This window comes from Amphiura filiformis, chromosome 12, assembly GCF_039555335.1.
Source record: "Amphiura filiformis chromosome 12, Afil_fr2py, whole genome shotgun sequence".
In the NCBI taxonomy this organism is placed as follows: domain Eukaryota; kingdom Metazoa; phylum Echinodermata; class Ophiuroidea; order Amphilepidida; family Amphiuridae; genus Amphiura; species Amphiura filiformis.
This window is the reverse complement of record NC_092639.1, coordinates 35,383,072-35,400,100: the sequence shown is the minus strand read 5'-3', so window position 1 is coordinate 35,400,100 and position 17,029 is coordinate 35,383,072. Positions and strand designations below refer to the sequence as shown.

Here is a 17,029-nt window from a genome sequence, read left to right as displayed (position 1 = left end):
AGAATATTTTGGTTGAATATCTCAAAAATGATGATTGGCGACATCCGGGCTCAGTTGTGGCGAGGAGTCACATATACATAACTGATTGGTTAATCAAAACTAGCAAGGTCATGGCCAGGCCTGATTACAAAGTAAACATATCATTCTGTACATGTATAGAAAACTGTGCAGCAAGCGATTTACTTCAGAAAATTACTACATTGCACAAAACTGAGTCCATTATCTCCCGGGCATTATCTATACTCTATAGTTAATTGAATGTTAGCTATAATGTTTATTGACTCTTGTAATAACCCATGTGTATGCCTATAAACCTGTATAATATTGGTGTTCATACATAGCCCTGACCCTGACAAAAGCTAGCAAGAGCAAGCTGTGTAATTATTTTGTTTACTTGTGATAAGATTCAATTTTCTTCGTATATCATTACTCGTTGACTGCCGATAAACGTCCCAATAAATCGGACTTAGTCACCGGTCAGTTCTCATGATAGATATCCATGGCTAACGATGGTTAACTATGAAAACATGTTAAAGGACATCAAGAAAATTTTCTAAGTTATTTATTTTGAGCTCTTTCGAGTATCGACGAGTATTCAGGGTGACGTTCTGTCCTGGCAAGAAGATGTTTATGTTCGTTAAGTCATCCGACCCCGGGGCCCCCTCCCAGGGGTCATTTGAGGTCAAATGACTAAAAACTGTCATATGGGCATGAAACTAGGTCCTACGGGGCTCAAACTCGGTGGGTGGGTGTAGTTCTGTCCTGGCAAGAAGATGTCTATGTTCGTTAAGTCATCCGACCACGGGGTCCCCTCCCAGGGGTCATCTAAGGTCAAATTACTAAAAAGTGTCGTATGGGCATGAAACTTGGTAGGTACAGTCAACATTTAAAGCAGCATTTTTTGAAGGTCATTTTGGGGTCATCCAAGGTCACCACGGGTCATCTGAGGTCAAATTAGTAAAAGCTCATATATGGGCATGAAACTTGGTAGGTACAGTCAACATTTAGAGTTATAAGTTTAGGTCATTTTGGGGTCATCCAATGTCACCCTGGGGTCATCTGAGGTCAAATTAGTAAAAATTGTCATATGGGCATGTCACCATCAGCCTGGTAATCGCGCCCAGCCGAGAACCGCCAAATATGGGTAACCGCCTAGTCTATTTTAAAACTGATGCATCAATGACTATGTTCATCATGTCATATAGAGGCCTTGCATGCGACGTATCATCCCGTAAATATGGCGGACTACTCAAATGCATTCAACAAAAGCATGATTGCAATCTACCGTGACAGTTCGTCTCACACACATAATCCTGCACTACGATCAAATAGGTTGATGACAACATTTGATTGAATGGACTGCACTCCGCCATAACTATGGTGAAGGACACCGGTTGAAAACCTTTGTTTGGAGCCAATCAATAATTTCATGCAGGGCCTCTATTGTATCATTCTCACATAGATATAGAAATACTAAATTCGTTCACTATCTATATTTTTACTTCTAGTAGAGCTCCAATCTAAGGGTTAAAGTTATGTTTTAGGTTAGGTTAGGATTTTTAAAAGTACCCAGTACAGTGAACCTTATGGTACAAATGCGCGCGAAAATTTTAGCATAGGCCTATTGAAACTAAACTGGTGAAATATGGGACAAAAGTGGAATAAATTCGCGCAAAGCGCTAAAAATGGCATTCTGTGGCTATAAAATGGCCAAATATGAGGTTAATTTCGACACAAACCAATACACAGGCGTCAATATTGGGGGTGATTATATTGACCATCCCCCTGGCAAAATATTGTGGCATTTATCCCCCCCCCCCACCCGATCTACGCCTATGTAATTTAGAGCCCTGTGACTCCATCGGTCTCCCTCTCCCCCTCTCTCCTCCCCCCCTCCGTCCTTTTTTTCTGCCGCCCCTTGGCAGAAACTCTAATAGGCACAAAGGACATATGCGATACGTAATCTATTTCCTCTTCTTTCTATATCTAACCTCCTTGGGCCTACATATTAGTACTGATATATCATACGCTGGCGAAATTACGTAATTAATCGGATTAATTAACATACTGAGCAATAGGTGAAAACAATTTTGACAAAAGGAGTTGTCCTTGTCAATTTGTAGACATGTACTTTTGATTATTTACATAGCTTCTTCTCCAATCACTGTGTAAAACATCCATCCAAAAATCTGATTGCTATTATTATATGGATGAATGGACATATCACAAAAGGATTGCTTATCTCAATAGGGCATGTACTTAAGCATTTTTTTAACTGACCGGCGTTATTGGGCGTTTTATCGGAGGTCACCGAGTAATGCCGAAGATCAAAATCGATTTTATGTATTGTGTATGTATCATAGGACGCTCGTATTAATTGTCTCTATGCGCTTGAGAATTCAACAATATAAATAATTTTAGCTCTATTATAATACACATTAATGTTTTAAGCAGATAAAATTCCAAAATATAATACGTTTTCTGCCTTTGCTTGTCACGTGGTAGGCCTATATATGTTGAAGTTGCGATTATATTTTTAAATAAGTTTCAAATGAATAACAAGAAGACAAGTGGCCGAGTGGTCTAAGGCGCTAGGCTCATAGAGTACTAAGCGTTGCGCCGTGAGTTCGAACCCCGCCTCTGCCAAACTTTAAAAGAAGTAAATTAAAATTTGACTTTTTTTAATTTCATATTTGGGAAATGTGACTGGGAGAATTTATGTATGGTGTGGAGTGGTGTGATAGGGCATGTACTTTAACTGGCCGGCGCGTTCCGGTGACTAAGTCTTTATTGGGCGTTTTATCGGCAGTCAACGAGTAATGTAGCCAAATTTGTTTCCTAGTATAGGTGACTTAATAAAAATTCCGTTAAAAAGGAATGGGCGCCCAATGTGAGCTTGGTCGTGATGTGGTAAATTTCATGGTGTTTAGATTTGGTATTATTATCTCTTGCAAACCACAGATTCAGACCTGTCGATAGGTTGTAAGAGGGGATAGCCTTTTCCAGGCACAAATTGGGCCATGTGACCCAAAGGCTGACAGTAAAATCGTTAACTTGATTGTTGGGAATGGCCTTCTTTTCCTTGTTCTTTGTCTTCAAATCTGTTTCTCACTTCTCTTTCCATACAGGCCAGCATACTTAAATATAGGCTTTTTAGCCTGCTTGAGCATTTTGTTTGAGCCTGATCCCATCAGGACCCAAGCCTGTCTCCACACGAAGCGAAGCGAAGCGAAGCGAATATTATAAAGAAAGTTTTGCTACTTTGCAACGCAATAAAAACCTAAATGCAAAACGAGATCCTGTAGGTGGCTCCCGAGGTGGCTTAAAAAACTAAGTGCAAAATGAGGTTTTTAAAAAATATTGTTTTCCAGAGTCAAGACGCAGGTATCATTATTAAGCCTCATATCACTTATTTATTGTCGAATAAGTGCAGAGTAAGGTAGATATGAATATTGAATATTAGACCAAAGTAGCTCAAAGTACATGTACTATACACCTGATCCGTGAACTTGTCTTTTTTAAAGACAAATTCTTGTTTAATCTTGAATTAATTGTTTTTTGTAAACCACAAGAGGTTTTTAGTATTTGATGGATATATGGCCAAAACCTATGGTCTCAGGCCAAAACACAAATAATGAAATATTCGTGATATATATATTTTGAGCTTTTGAAAATAGTCGAAATATGTCACAACGTTTCGTGAAACCTACGTTACCCTGATATGTTAACACCATAGAGCTGCTCCATGGTTAACTTACCTTAGTGCTTGTAAACACTTATAATACATTCAACCAAATTGTCCTTAAATACGGGTTATCATGCAAGTTATACGAAAGTTATGTTTTCTGGTCCACTTTATGTATTTGAGAAAAAAATTATGGTTAAGAAACTCACGGTACCATACGTTACCATAAAGTGCGGGATTAAAACGAACAAGGGACTTTAAACTTAAACAATTACAGCAGGTGTGTACTTGATCAAATTAATTAAAGGTAAAACGCATGTCCGAAATAGGCCTATCGCGCACTTTGAAGTTAAAATGTAACCTACGAGACTGCTTTAGCATATTTAATAAACCTTAGTAACATGGTAACGTAAGTTACCCATAGAAAACCCATGTGGGCATTATTGAAATGGATGTAAAAATAAATGTTGTCAAGATTTGATCGTCATATAAAACTTCTCACAGGGCCACAGGGGGCAGTTAGTAGCGGCACCAGGATTTTTTTTCGGGGGGCATGGGTTAAATGAATTTACAGGGGGGGGGGGGCAAAATCGACAAAATTGCCGTAAAAAGTGGAAATTTATACGTAAATTTGGGTTTTTTCCCCTCAAAAGTACCTCGGGCAAACTGGGAGGCAAGACAAATATTTGGGGGGGGGGGGGATGTCCCCTTTCCCCCTCCCCCATCGACGCCACTGAATGCCTGGTTTGTATTATGTTACCATGTACTTCCGTATACGGGCACTTTGGGGTCCTTACCCGAAGGGGGAACTTAACACAAATGACCATATATGGTTATGCTGGGGGAGGGGGGTAATCAGTACAAATGACCATACGGGGATGAGGTGCCGCAAACATGGGTAACATTTACGGCCTTTTGCTATATCAATGACCCTTTTAGGCCAATTTTGGTATATGGACTATGCCCTTTTAAAAATTTCTCATTTTTTCGGAAATAGCCCAAATTTGTACCCAAATCTTTTTAATTTCTCCAAAACTGAGGGGGGATTGGTATTGCATTGATAGGTCCACTTTCAAATTCTCAGCGACACACCCTCTACCGCAAACCAAACTTGAGTTGAAGGCCTATGTTCCCCGAAAAGACTCCCCTTTTTGGTTGCAGCTCCGCACAGTGTCATCGCCCCGATATCTTCATGGCAGAAATCGCCATGGTAGGTTGAATCCACCGCCACGCATGGCCATTTTGTATCGACCTTTTTAATAGTTTTGAGCCGCATAATGGGCCGAAGGACATGTGACTATAGGCTACTGACAGTAGCCCCGATTAGCTCGGTGACTGACATCGCTGTGTTTCAGTCGAGCATGACGCCATAGGTCATATGCTTTTAGATTACCTCCACGATTGGCCTATACACTGCGCTATATAATTCGGCACATATAAATCAGAATTATTGTCAGTTTTTGACTCAAGACGCAAGCTACTCTCTCAAGACGCAAGCTAACGACTATCATATCTGTTCAAAATATATATTTCAAGTGCAAGGAACCACATCTGGTTTCTTTATACGAAATCATTTACGGAGCCTGATATTCATCATTTTCTACCCGGTATCCAAAGATTTTCTTCTCATATCAAACTCGTGCATAGCAAATTCACATGTATCGATCCCGGGTATTTATTTTAGTATCTCTGCTGACAAAGTAATTATTAGCCAGGCGATGTCGGTGTGCTCCGCAGAGGCACTAATTTGACCAAAGTAGAGCTCCGAAAGACCCTTAACTTTGGTCATTTCAGCAAAAGACCCGGCCCTAAATCGCTACTTCCTTACATGTCTGGTTTTCTTCAGGCGATTAACCAGAAAGTCAAGATTAAGACCCTTGATTTTGACTGTTGGTGTGTCAATCTGATGCAGCACTTCACAGGTCTTAAAGACTATAGTGTTATTTCGATTCAGGTTTTTGATTTCATGCAATTCGATTCAAATTCAATTCAGTTGCTGCTAACATGGCTAAACTTATTCAGATTCAATTCCAATTCGATTCTCCACTTCATAATTTGTTTTAATTCAATTCCAATTTGGTTTCTCTCTCCTATTTTTTATTGAGTCGATTCATATTCAATATTTTGCTTTAAGGGAGTACTACACCCCTATAAATTTGTCTCTACTAGTAGGGTACCTGCAGGTAATATGGGACCATTAAGGACGTTTAGCTTATGTGCATAAAAACTATAGAAGATATGCCCAAAAGAGATTGTTATGATGAACAACCTGTCCTTTAAGATTAATAAAACAGGCAATGTTATCTTGTTTTTATGTTTGTTTGGACGCTATGACGTCAAAATGACGTCATCGTCAAGTGTCCCATATTACCTGCATGTGCAGGTAATATGGGACACTGTGTTATCTCTATGGTGAAAATCAAAATGTTCAGAAAATCACTCTTTTGTTCTAAAAACATTTTGTTACATGATTTTGAATGTTAAATGCAAATTTCAACAAGAAAATTCAATTTTCTAAATAGTTTTGCTTTTCGCATTGACAATGCACACAATTTCCTATGTGTCCCATATTACCTGCACCCATTCAGTTGAAAATCAGAGAAAATAATCATTTATAAAGGAAAGTGCCACTTTTCAGTGGAATTTTACCTGCTGATAAGCTTAACCCATCACCTAAAGATCATAAAAAGTGACAAATGCACCCTCAGTACCAGAGTATTTGGATACACAATCATAAAATGTGGCGTCATTGATTTTATATCAGGCCAAAAAAACGACGTAAATTTTGGGCAATTTCACTCTTTTGGCATTGATTTCCAAGAGTTTGATACACAGACTCCAAAACTGCATTTCTAGAAGCACAATTGATGTCTCTAAACACTTAACAAATCAACTTAAAGTGTGTACCTTCTCTAAGCTACTTTTGTTAAAATGAAAACAGGTGTCCCATATAACCTGCTGTCCCATATTACCTGCAGCTACCCTATTTTTGCATTTTTCTCAAAAACTAATAACACAGTGGTAACAAAATGTATCCGTATTATAGGGGCAAGGAATCGAAATACTACACTGGAATTTCAGTGACCCAAGACAAGCGGTTCGTTATTTATGATAAGAAAAGAGGTACGGTAGGCCCTACAGCTATAGGATGTACCGTAAAATGGGGTAACTTTGGGCACTTTTCAGAGTTTTTAAACCATGCACTGCTTCCAAAGAAAACCAATTATATTTCTAATTAACTCTTTTTTGTGACATTAGGGTTCCCTTCTACACCTTGAAGCTGAAAAAGATTTTTTATTAATTTTGTAAGGGTGCCCTAGGGGTTCTAAATGACCGGACCAAAGTTACCCCGCCTTTGGGGCAACTTTGGTCACAGTATTACATTCCATGAAGGAAAAAAAATAAAAAAAATTGATCTTCGCTGAATATGGGCAAGTTGTTGTTTTTTGTGACATTTGACACCCTGCAAAATTAATCAAACACACATCCTTGCTCACAAATATCGATTTTATTTTTTCTGAAAAAATGTAAAAAATGCTGATTTTTGGTCAAAAATCCCGCTTTTTTTCGTAAATTTCAAGGAAATTACACATGAGCGACTATTAGTTCTTCCAAACATATTTCTTAACAAATTGACACCAAATATGACTAAAAACAATATTGCTGTACGAAAATATGACCATTTAAAAAAATATATTTGACCGACCAAAGTTACCCCGCTGACCGAAGTTACCCCATTTTACGGTACCTCATATCATAAAATTAAACTACCCGGAACATTTATGCATTGATTTAGCAAAATATTGGCAAAAAATGCATATTAAAGGGGCACTTCGTGATCCACAGCCTCATCCCCCCACTTTTCCCAAAAAAAGTTGAGATTTTTACACCACTGGATACCTCTGGCTACATAATGTTTATGTACCAAATATTTCTTGCAGATTAATTCGTTTAGCAAAAATATCGCCAAATTTGAATTTCGTTCTGGTGCACCAGAACGAAATTACAACACATTGTCTATGGAGCAGTGTAATACACATAATCATGCATAACTCGCAAACGCAAAATCGGAATCAACTGAAATTTTGGAAATAAGCTTTTTTCGTGGATATCTACTGAAAATGTCATAAAAAGAGGATGCTAGGATCACGAAATCCTCCTTTAATGAGCCTTTTCAGTCCTTAGCTCATTAACTATATTGATTTATTGACAAAAACAACAGGAGGCAATATAATTGGGGTTTTAGGATTGTCCTATAAACAAAAGACATACCGTAGGCCCTATTGATCAGTGTACTTTACCCTATTCAATGAATCTGTTTAAGACATGCTCAAAGCATTTCCTAATTTCTAAAAAATGCCTCCAATACCACCTTAAATTCTGGATTTTGTTCTGTTCAATATAATTATTTTTCTTCTCCTTTCTTTCTTTTTACCTTCCCTGATTCAAATTCAGGCCCTCTCTGGATGCAGACCTGCCTGGATGCAAACTAAAAAACTAAAAAGATTTGCGCCATCTTTTGGTTAATTTAGTAGTCTCGTATGTATTTTTAAGTTGTAACTGGTGATCAGTTCCTTTTACTGATCGCTAGTACAATCAGTAGGTGGCAATTAGGTCTCTAGAGTTGATGCTGTTAATATCTCCACGAAACAACTGCAATGACCGAAAAACACGTAAGCTTACTGTAAAATAGTGTCACTTCTTGCAGTATTACTCAAGTAAATTCCACCTCTCCGTATTCAAATTCAGTTGCAAAGAATGCGGTTAGGGCAAAGGTGACAATGATGAGGACGTCAACCCGTTATATCGTTGTCTTGGCGTTTTGCTTGATTTCCATCGTAGCACTGTACATTCTCAATGATAACATTGACAAGGAACGTGAACGGGGAAAGAACAGGTAAGCTTATTTTAATTTACAGCAGGTGTGTTTTTTAATTTTTTATTAACATTATTGAAAAGTAGCTAATATTCAATCTGTTCACAATGCAGGATTATAGGATAAAGCTTTTTGGTTGTTTTGTCACTCATCCTTATCCTAGAAGAATTCAAAATATTCATCTGCCCCAATTACTGAGTTAATACTGAGCCAAAATTGGGCCAATTTGGGAGGAAGAATGATCCATTTGGTGCACATATCAATTTGTCGTGTTCACTCAAGCTTCATTTTCAGCGCGACTTGTTTTCGGGTCAGAAAAGGCTTGAAAAAGTTGAAAAATAGCCGATTTTGCACGGTTTTTAGGCCATTCTTTTGAATGGAAAGGTCTTTTTTCATGGACGAAAAGGGTTTGTTGAAGCTTAGTTTGTCACCGATCTTGTAGTATAAAATTTATATTTATTATAAAATCCGCCGTCATTTTAATTTCTTCTGTTCCAAATTTCGCCAAATTTCCTGTGGCGTGATCATTTTTAGTCCATGGATGGTGACTAGCCTCCTCTGTGTATAAATACTCTGGCGTGTATTATTTATTTTGGACGAAAGCCCTATCATTTTACTGACAATCTTAGGCAAATGCCGATATAAAATTATTTCTGATTGGTTAAAATAAAGCACCGTCAAATTGTAAATCTCAAAATATTAACCAATACGAAGCGGCGTAATATCAGCAATTTCCATAGCGTTTGCATGGGTGCACAAATTGCTTACAAACTCGGCCACGGGACTCGGCTTTCTCCGATCAAAACAACCTTAAATGCAGATATATACACAATATTATATGTACAGAAAACTGAAAATGTGTATGTATTTACTATTTACTGTTGTTTTGAAATGTCATAAAAATAAATTCTTGGGGGGCTAAGACGAAAAAACAAAAAAGTATGTTCAACAATTTCCAACTGTTTTCCGATCCAGTAGCGCTGTGTGTGCGGAATTTTGTATCAAACAATAGAAATGTTGTTTGCATTGCTTTGTGTGTATTGAACAGTAGACGGTCAGTGGCGTATCGTGGTCGCCCACAAAAGTGAAAACAAAAAAAAAAAAAAAAAGAAAAAAAAAAAAAAAAAAAAAAAAAAAAAAAAAAAAAAAAAAATGGAAAAGCAGCCACATTTTGATATATACATAGTACCATTTTTTTCAAAATTTTTGATGCGTTTTTTTTCCGCCCTTTTTTTTATTTACTAATTCTTTTTGCCGCCCCTGTTTTTGCCGCCCCTTCTTCTTCTGCCGCCCCTTTATTTTGGCGCGCCTGCTTTTACCCGGAGGCTGGCGCCCAAAGCCCCCCCAAAAAAACGCAGCATGACGGTGGTCTGAGAAAATCGATAAATGCCCAGGGAATTTACTATACAATTTCACTGAACAAAATTACATTGGAGAAATTCATATATGTCCAGTTTCCAGAGAGAGTACATTGTAAACCAGTGTTTGATTTACCACCTGCACGCCTGCACATGCAGGTGACTTTAATTATGTGCAGGTAACTTTTCAAATGTACCTGCACATACAATGTTTCAAAGAAAGAAGGCCCTGTGATACTGATAATTTGGTTCGAGGTTTAGGCTAGCCTTGGAGAGGGAGTCGATGAGGTGTCATTATTCAATTACTTAGACAATAAAGAATCTAGACGCAACGTGTAGATTTCTATACTTCATAGTTCATAAATAATATCAATGTATAAACATCTTAATATTCGATGTGAGTATACATGAATCTTCAAAGTTCACTTCAGCTAATAGCTGCTTAAAATATGTGACTGCTCTCTTTAAACCCGAATCAAAGAATGCTCCTTTTTCTTTCCCTCAAAACAATTAGAATTGATTCCAGTCCAGGGGTAGCGTTAACCCCGATCGGGGTGAATGACCCCTAAATTAAAAAATAAATTAAAATTTCACCCTCCATATAATATTGGGAATGTGCTAGACTATGCCATAGTCGAATTTTATTAAAAATATGTTATTATTAGTCATGATGAACCCATTTCGTTGAACTCAAAATTATACTGATGTTTATTAAAATTAAAGTATTCAATAGTAAAATGGTCATAAAGAGTTAAAAATATCAGATGATTAGTGACAATAAAAGTAATTGAATGCAACATTATCTTGCATAATTATAATGGCTCACTTTAATACTGAACAATTCTGATTTTGGAATCTACCAATATTGATAGCGAACCCGGAAAATTTGACTATGGACTTTGAATTGTAAGCAGAACTTTACCCCTGGACTTTGCTCTCTAAAACACACTGTCAAGCATACTTGTTTATCAGTCCATTAACCACAAGTACACGCTAGATGTTTGATGAGAGATTAACTTTCGCGTCAACACACAAGCGCCGCAAATACCACAGACAGACAGGGCCCAGAAGATTTAAACCATAGCGAGATATGGGCGACCAATCACAAGGTAGATCCATATAAAGATGCATTACATCATGGCCAATTTTAGTTAGGCCAGAAATTGGCCTAACTCTCCATAGAGTCCCGTGTTAAAAATCTTAACCGCAAGGCAAAGTCAGTAGTCTACTTGGGAAGCTAACAAAGAGAGGGAGTAGGGTGACTGAAAAGATCAGATGTGCACACATTAATTAAATCAGAGTTTTAAGCTTAAATACAATATCCAGAGTATGCACAATGGGCAAGTGGACTACGGGTAGTCTAGGAATGTGCAAGCTCGGGGTGAACTTTGACCCTCTACTTTTGGACCTTACTCCTACCCCTGACTACACTGCAAAATATTTTTCACCCCTGAGATTTAGTTTTCACCCCATGTATTTGGATTTTTTGCAAGCTCTGGAGTGAAAAACACGGAAAACAACCCGACTTTTGGGCCTTAATGCTACCCTTGTTCCAGTCGTGTCTCGCTTGTTATACTCGCATAAGCTTAGACACGCTGGACGCTGAAAGACCATGCAACAAATGGCGCGATTAAAAATGCTAGATAAGCAGAGCTTGATAATTAAAAATTAAGATCTAATGATCAATTGGATTGATCATGACAATCCCTTACCCCGGTACAAAATGACACCAATTTTTACTTTTCATTTGTAAAAAGATGATTAGTTTCACGGCACAAACTTTATATTTTATGGTTAAATTGTGTGCAAGTAACTTTCACTTTGTACATGTAGATTTCTATGTTACCTGCACAAATGCAAGAAACATTTTTCTGATAAATCAAACACTGGAGTAAACACTTACTACCTTGCAGTTGTAGCAGCAGACAAACACAAACTCACTAAACTAAGTCTTTACTCTGCAAGCTCCATGCCTCAACTTCTTGGATTGGGCGATTCAGCTTAGAGGTATGCTGATAGAACCATGTGGGTTGGTCTGAAATATGCAAACAACGCATTTTTCTCATGCATTCAAATATGTATCCAGCATTTCTAACATGGTCATTCCTTACCGGAGCATGTGTAATCGTCAGCCAGAATCTGGATAGGCCTTTTGCGCACTGTCCGCCATTACCGGTACCGTAGTAAATTTTACGGTGATGTTTTTGATCATAGGCATAGATCCTGGGGATGGGGATTTATCCCCCCCAATATTTTGCCAGGGGGGATGGTCCATACAATCATCCTCCCAATGTTGACACCTGAATATGGGTTTCTGACCAAATTAACCTCATATTTGCCCATTTTAGCCCCAAAACTGCAACCTGCGTACCATAAACTTATTCTATCGCCAAAAGATGCTGGATTCACTATACTTTAAGACTTTTTTCCAACCCCAATGTCAAAAAGAAATCTACGCTACTGTTTTTGATAATTTGTTTTTAGGAATTAGATCAGGTTAGAATCACTTGTTCATGATGTTCATAAAGTTAAGTTCAAAGGTTAGTTACTAGAATAAAACCAGAAGCTGCATATGAATCATGTGCGTTCCGGCCATTCCCGGTAAATTTTGACTGCTTTGTACTGGGTTTTAAAGTGCCGATTTTGCTGCAATTATTCTTCAAATATCTAATAATCTTATAAATTTGAGGTGCGCTTTTGGCCTTCAAAAAGTATTTTAACATGAACACAGTATAAATCGAGGGTTGAGAGCAAGAAAGCCAAAACTCACAGGGGAGGCCAAGATTGACTGAATTTTGACGTTGTCATTTGTTTAACACTAACGCACAAAAATGTCTCAAATAATTCCAAAAGTGTATACGTTATCAAGCTCATATACTTTATGTGCACAAGTCGCCATGCATAACCATGATTGATATTTAGCGACCAGTTTTTGACCAAAAATGACATTTTTGTATAAATATGACATTTTTGACCAAAAATTAAATTTTCGACCAAAAATTACATTTTTGACCTAAAATCATATTTTTGACCTAAAATCATATTTTTAAACAAAAATCATATCACATTTTGGAACAAAACACATTTTAACCAAAATCACATTTTTGACCAGAAATCACATTTTTAAGCAAAGTCACATTTTAAACAAAAAATCGTGTTTTTGACCCAAAAATATTCTGATGATATAATAATGCTAAAATAGAGTTCTCAAATAGAGTTTTCAAAAGAGTTTTCAAATATCACACTCGACTTTGTCTCGTGTGATATTTGAAAACTCTAGCTCCACCGATAAATTCAGGTATCATGCTCAATCCATCCAATTTTATATCAAACTTGGTATTGTGATAGTATATCAAGAGCTTTTATGGAGCCAGCCATGTAAGGAGTGTTTTACACACCTAAATCTGTATGTGCACACCCAGTTTTTGCCCACATGGCCTAGTATGCTTTGTACACAAATCTTTAATTTACACATCCAGGTTTTTGAATTTACACACCCAAACCTTCAAATCCTACCTAAGACCTTGTAGTATATATGGTGGCGTGATGTGCTGTATAGACCGTGTCGAATAAATTCAAGCGAACGATAACAATTTAAATGGCAGCCATGTTGGTTCTAAGTTTTAAGTGACAGCGGGACAGGTGCCTAGTTTGATTCCAAAGCCATTCATACCAATCACTAGTTTTATTGTATTATCGTGCAAATTGCCCTGTGGTACCTTATGGTGGACAGAATTTTATTTAAATGAGGAAGAGTGACGTAGTATTGGATAGGGTCTATAGTTTTGTGTCATTTGATTTGTATATTTATGAATATTTTTAATATTAATGCCGTTAATAAGGCCAAAAAAAAAAAAAAAAAAAAAAAAATATATTGTTGTGTTGCCCTCAAGTGGGAAAATGGGAAATTTGGGTCGGACGGTCGGATTTTTTTTTTTTTTTTTTTTTTTTAAACCTTCAGTTTTTAAAATTCCCTCAAATATTAAATAATGCTTCTTCAATTAGGGACATTTGTCAATTTTGACTTCTGGATTCCTGTTAGACATCAATTAAAGACTAGTCTTTCAATAAAATATTAATTTTAAGTGAAAAAGATTGAGTTTTTGAACAAATCTGTAAAAATCAGCATTCAAAAAAAAAAAAAAAAAATTGCGACCCTGATTTTTCAGGATTTAGGCCCGGACGGTTGAGGGCAACACAACAACTTTTTTTTTTTGGCCTAATGCGCTCATTTGCATATTTTGCCTACATTTTCATTAATCCAATCTGCAGCTTAATACACAATAACGGATGTGCTCATTGCTGTATAGTTTTGTGTCATGTTATTTGCATATTTATGAATATTAATGAGCTTTTGCATATTGCGTATTATTTGTATTTACACACCTTTGTGTGGAGCCACCTTAATTACGAACTGCATAATTCTAGTTTTATGAATGTTACAATAATCAATGTTTAAATTGTTGTTGGTATTTACTTTTTTTTTTTTTTAGTCGGCCGGAACTGAAATTTCAATCTGAAGGTGACAAAGATGGTGAACAGCAAGAATACAAAGGGCAAAAGAACCGTAAACAAAGTGGAAAAAGAACAAAAACTCAGTATGCGATGAAGAATTCAAATTCTGGTAATGAATGTACACCAAAGAAGGATATCATCTTTACTAAAGTGCACAAGTCTGGGAGCAGCACGGTGCAGAATATATTTCTTCGTTATGGCGATAAACATGATCTCACCTTCGTTTTGCCACCAATGGGTCATCACCTAGGTTATCCTAATTATTTCAATAAAGAGAAACATATGTTGCATACAAAAGATGAAAAATACAACATATTCTGCCATCACGCCCGGTTTAGTCCGGATGTCACAGAGGTGATGCCAAAAGACTCTGTGTACATCAGCATCGTGCGGGATCCAGTAGATGTGTTTGAAAGTGCATTCACCTATTTCAAAATTGATTACCGGATGGGTAAAGTGGATAATCCCCAAGCATTAAGTATTTTTTTATCTAATCCAGAGAAGTACTCAAAGTCAATGAGAAATACGGTGCATACACGTAACAATATGCTCTATGACTATGGCATACCTGCAGAAACATTCAATGATGAGGCAAAACTGCAAAGTGCAATTGATGAAATCAGCGAGAAATTCAGTCTGATTATAATAGGAGAACACTTTGAAGAATCACTTATTTTACTAAAGGATCTTCTGTGCTGGACACTAGAAGACGTAGTCGTGTTTAGATTAAATGCACGCAATGAAAACTCTGTGACAAAATTATCCGAGCAGGATCGAGAACGAATCAGAGACTGGAACAAAGGCGATGTGATGCTCTACAAGCATTTCAACCAAACATTGTGGCAGAAAATTGCAAGGTACGGAAGAGACAAGATGGCGGCAGAAGTTGATAAGTTACACAAGCTCACCAATAGATATTATAAAAACTGTGTGCAGTCAGACCATGCCTTAAACGGCGATGCAGATTTTGATGTATGGGAACCACGAGGGGTAAAAATAAATGGGTTTATACTGAAAGAGGAAGCCAAAGCGAATCCTGTATGTGAGCGTATGGTCAAACCGGAAGTTCTTTATACCGAGGAGTTGAGAAGGAAACAGTTTGGAACAAACATTCCTCGGAGAGGTCAATTGAGGAAAAGAGGTATACAGAAGAGGTTCAATCCGAACCAGAACCAGAGATATGCATGAACGGCTCCAGTAAAACAGTAATGGTGGACATTTTCATGTTACATTTGTGACCCAAACTGATCCATCAGGTCAAAGTTGGAAATTTTGAAAATTGAGTTACTACCATTGCTAACTTGCTCAGTCAGTACAGTCATGTACAATTACTGATGTTGAATCCCCAGATCTCTTGAATATTTGGTGGCAAAGTTATGAACCTTTTATCTGTTCCTTTTCTTATATATTTTATTGTTTTCCTCCTGACTTTTTGCTTATATCTCAGTTTTATTATTGCCAACTTTAGCCTGATTGGACCAGATCTGGTCACATTTATTTTTGTGCTTTTGCTGGCAAACAGCTGCCCCGAAAATGACGACATGCGAAAATGTTCCTTGTTTTTAGGTCAATTGAAGAAAGAAAGCTTAAAATTGTGAATTAAAAACAAGTGAAAAAGTTCAAACAAAATGAATCATGTGAAACTGTCCACTTTTACAGTATCCGTCTGTGAGAGAGAGAAATCGCCTCTTGGTTGTGCTGTTTATTTGTCACTCTTTATTCCATACATGTAACTGAATTGATTTATATACAGAGTAAGTTGTACTTGGAAAAAGGTTAGCATCTATCATTTAATAACAATTCATAACCTCATTAATAAACGCGATGTGTGCGATCCAATTACATTTAGTTATTTGTGAAAACACGAACGCAAATCGAGGTCATTAATATCTCACAATTGACGGCAAAATGCGTAAAATGCAAAATGCGCGCGCTGGCTGCCGTATTTGGATTGCGCGCTACCATATTTGCGCAGATTGTGATACGCACTTTTGTTATTGGTTGTCCTGTTTTAGCCTGATCGATTTTTGGAAGGGAAGATGTAAAAATCATCTAGTTTTATCAACTTTTGAGCAAAATTTTGTGTTATTTTGTAAGGTGATGAGATTAAAGTGACAGTTATGAATGAGGTTAATAACTTTGCATCGGTAATATGTCGGGCATTGTGAAAAATCTAAACATTTTGCTTTGGACCTTGGAATATCCCTCGGGGCTACTCCCCTCGGGATATTCCTTGGTTCCAAAGGCAAAATGTTTAGATTTTTCACAATGCCTCCAAATAACCGATCGCCGTTATTAACCTCTAATCAGTGGTGGCGCCACGGAGAGAGGAATTTCCCCAATATTTTTCTTGCCCCCCCACAGTTTGCCGCCCCCACACTTTTCAGGCAAAACCCCCAAATTACGTAAATTTCCGCTTTTTGCCGCAATTTTACACAAAATTGTACACTTTGCCCCCGTATGGCCCCTTGAAAAAATTCCTGATGCCGCCACTGATAACAATCCACAGTCCAACCTCTTTTATCATGCCACAGTGGCATGTATGTAGCCAGGGGGAAATGGGGCAGCTGGCCCCCTATGCTATGGGAAGTCTCG

At 37.4% G+C, this 17,029-nt stretch overlaps 1 protein-coding gene across 1 annotated transcript; it reads left to right on the top strand.

Moving 5' to 3' along the window:
- The first annotated feature begins 8,294 nt into the window (after positions 1-8,294).
- On the top strand, positions 8,295-16,633 carry LOC140166122 (galactosylceramide sulfotransferase-like). The gene is made up of 2 exons (XM_072189508.1): positions 8,295-8,582; positions 14,413-16,633. Exons 1-2 carry the CDS (start codon positions 8,467-8,469, stop codon positions 15,620-15,622), a joined length of 1,326 nt encoding a protein of 441 aa, XP_072045609.1. The 5' UTR covers positions 8,295-8,466; the 3' UTR covers positions 15,623-16,633.
- Positions 16,634-17,029: the final 396 nt, after the last annotated feature.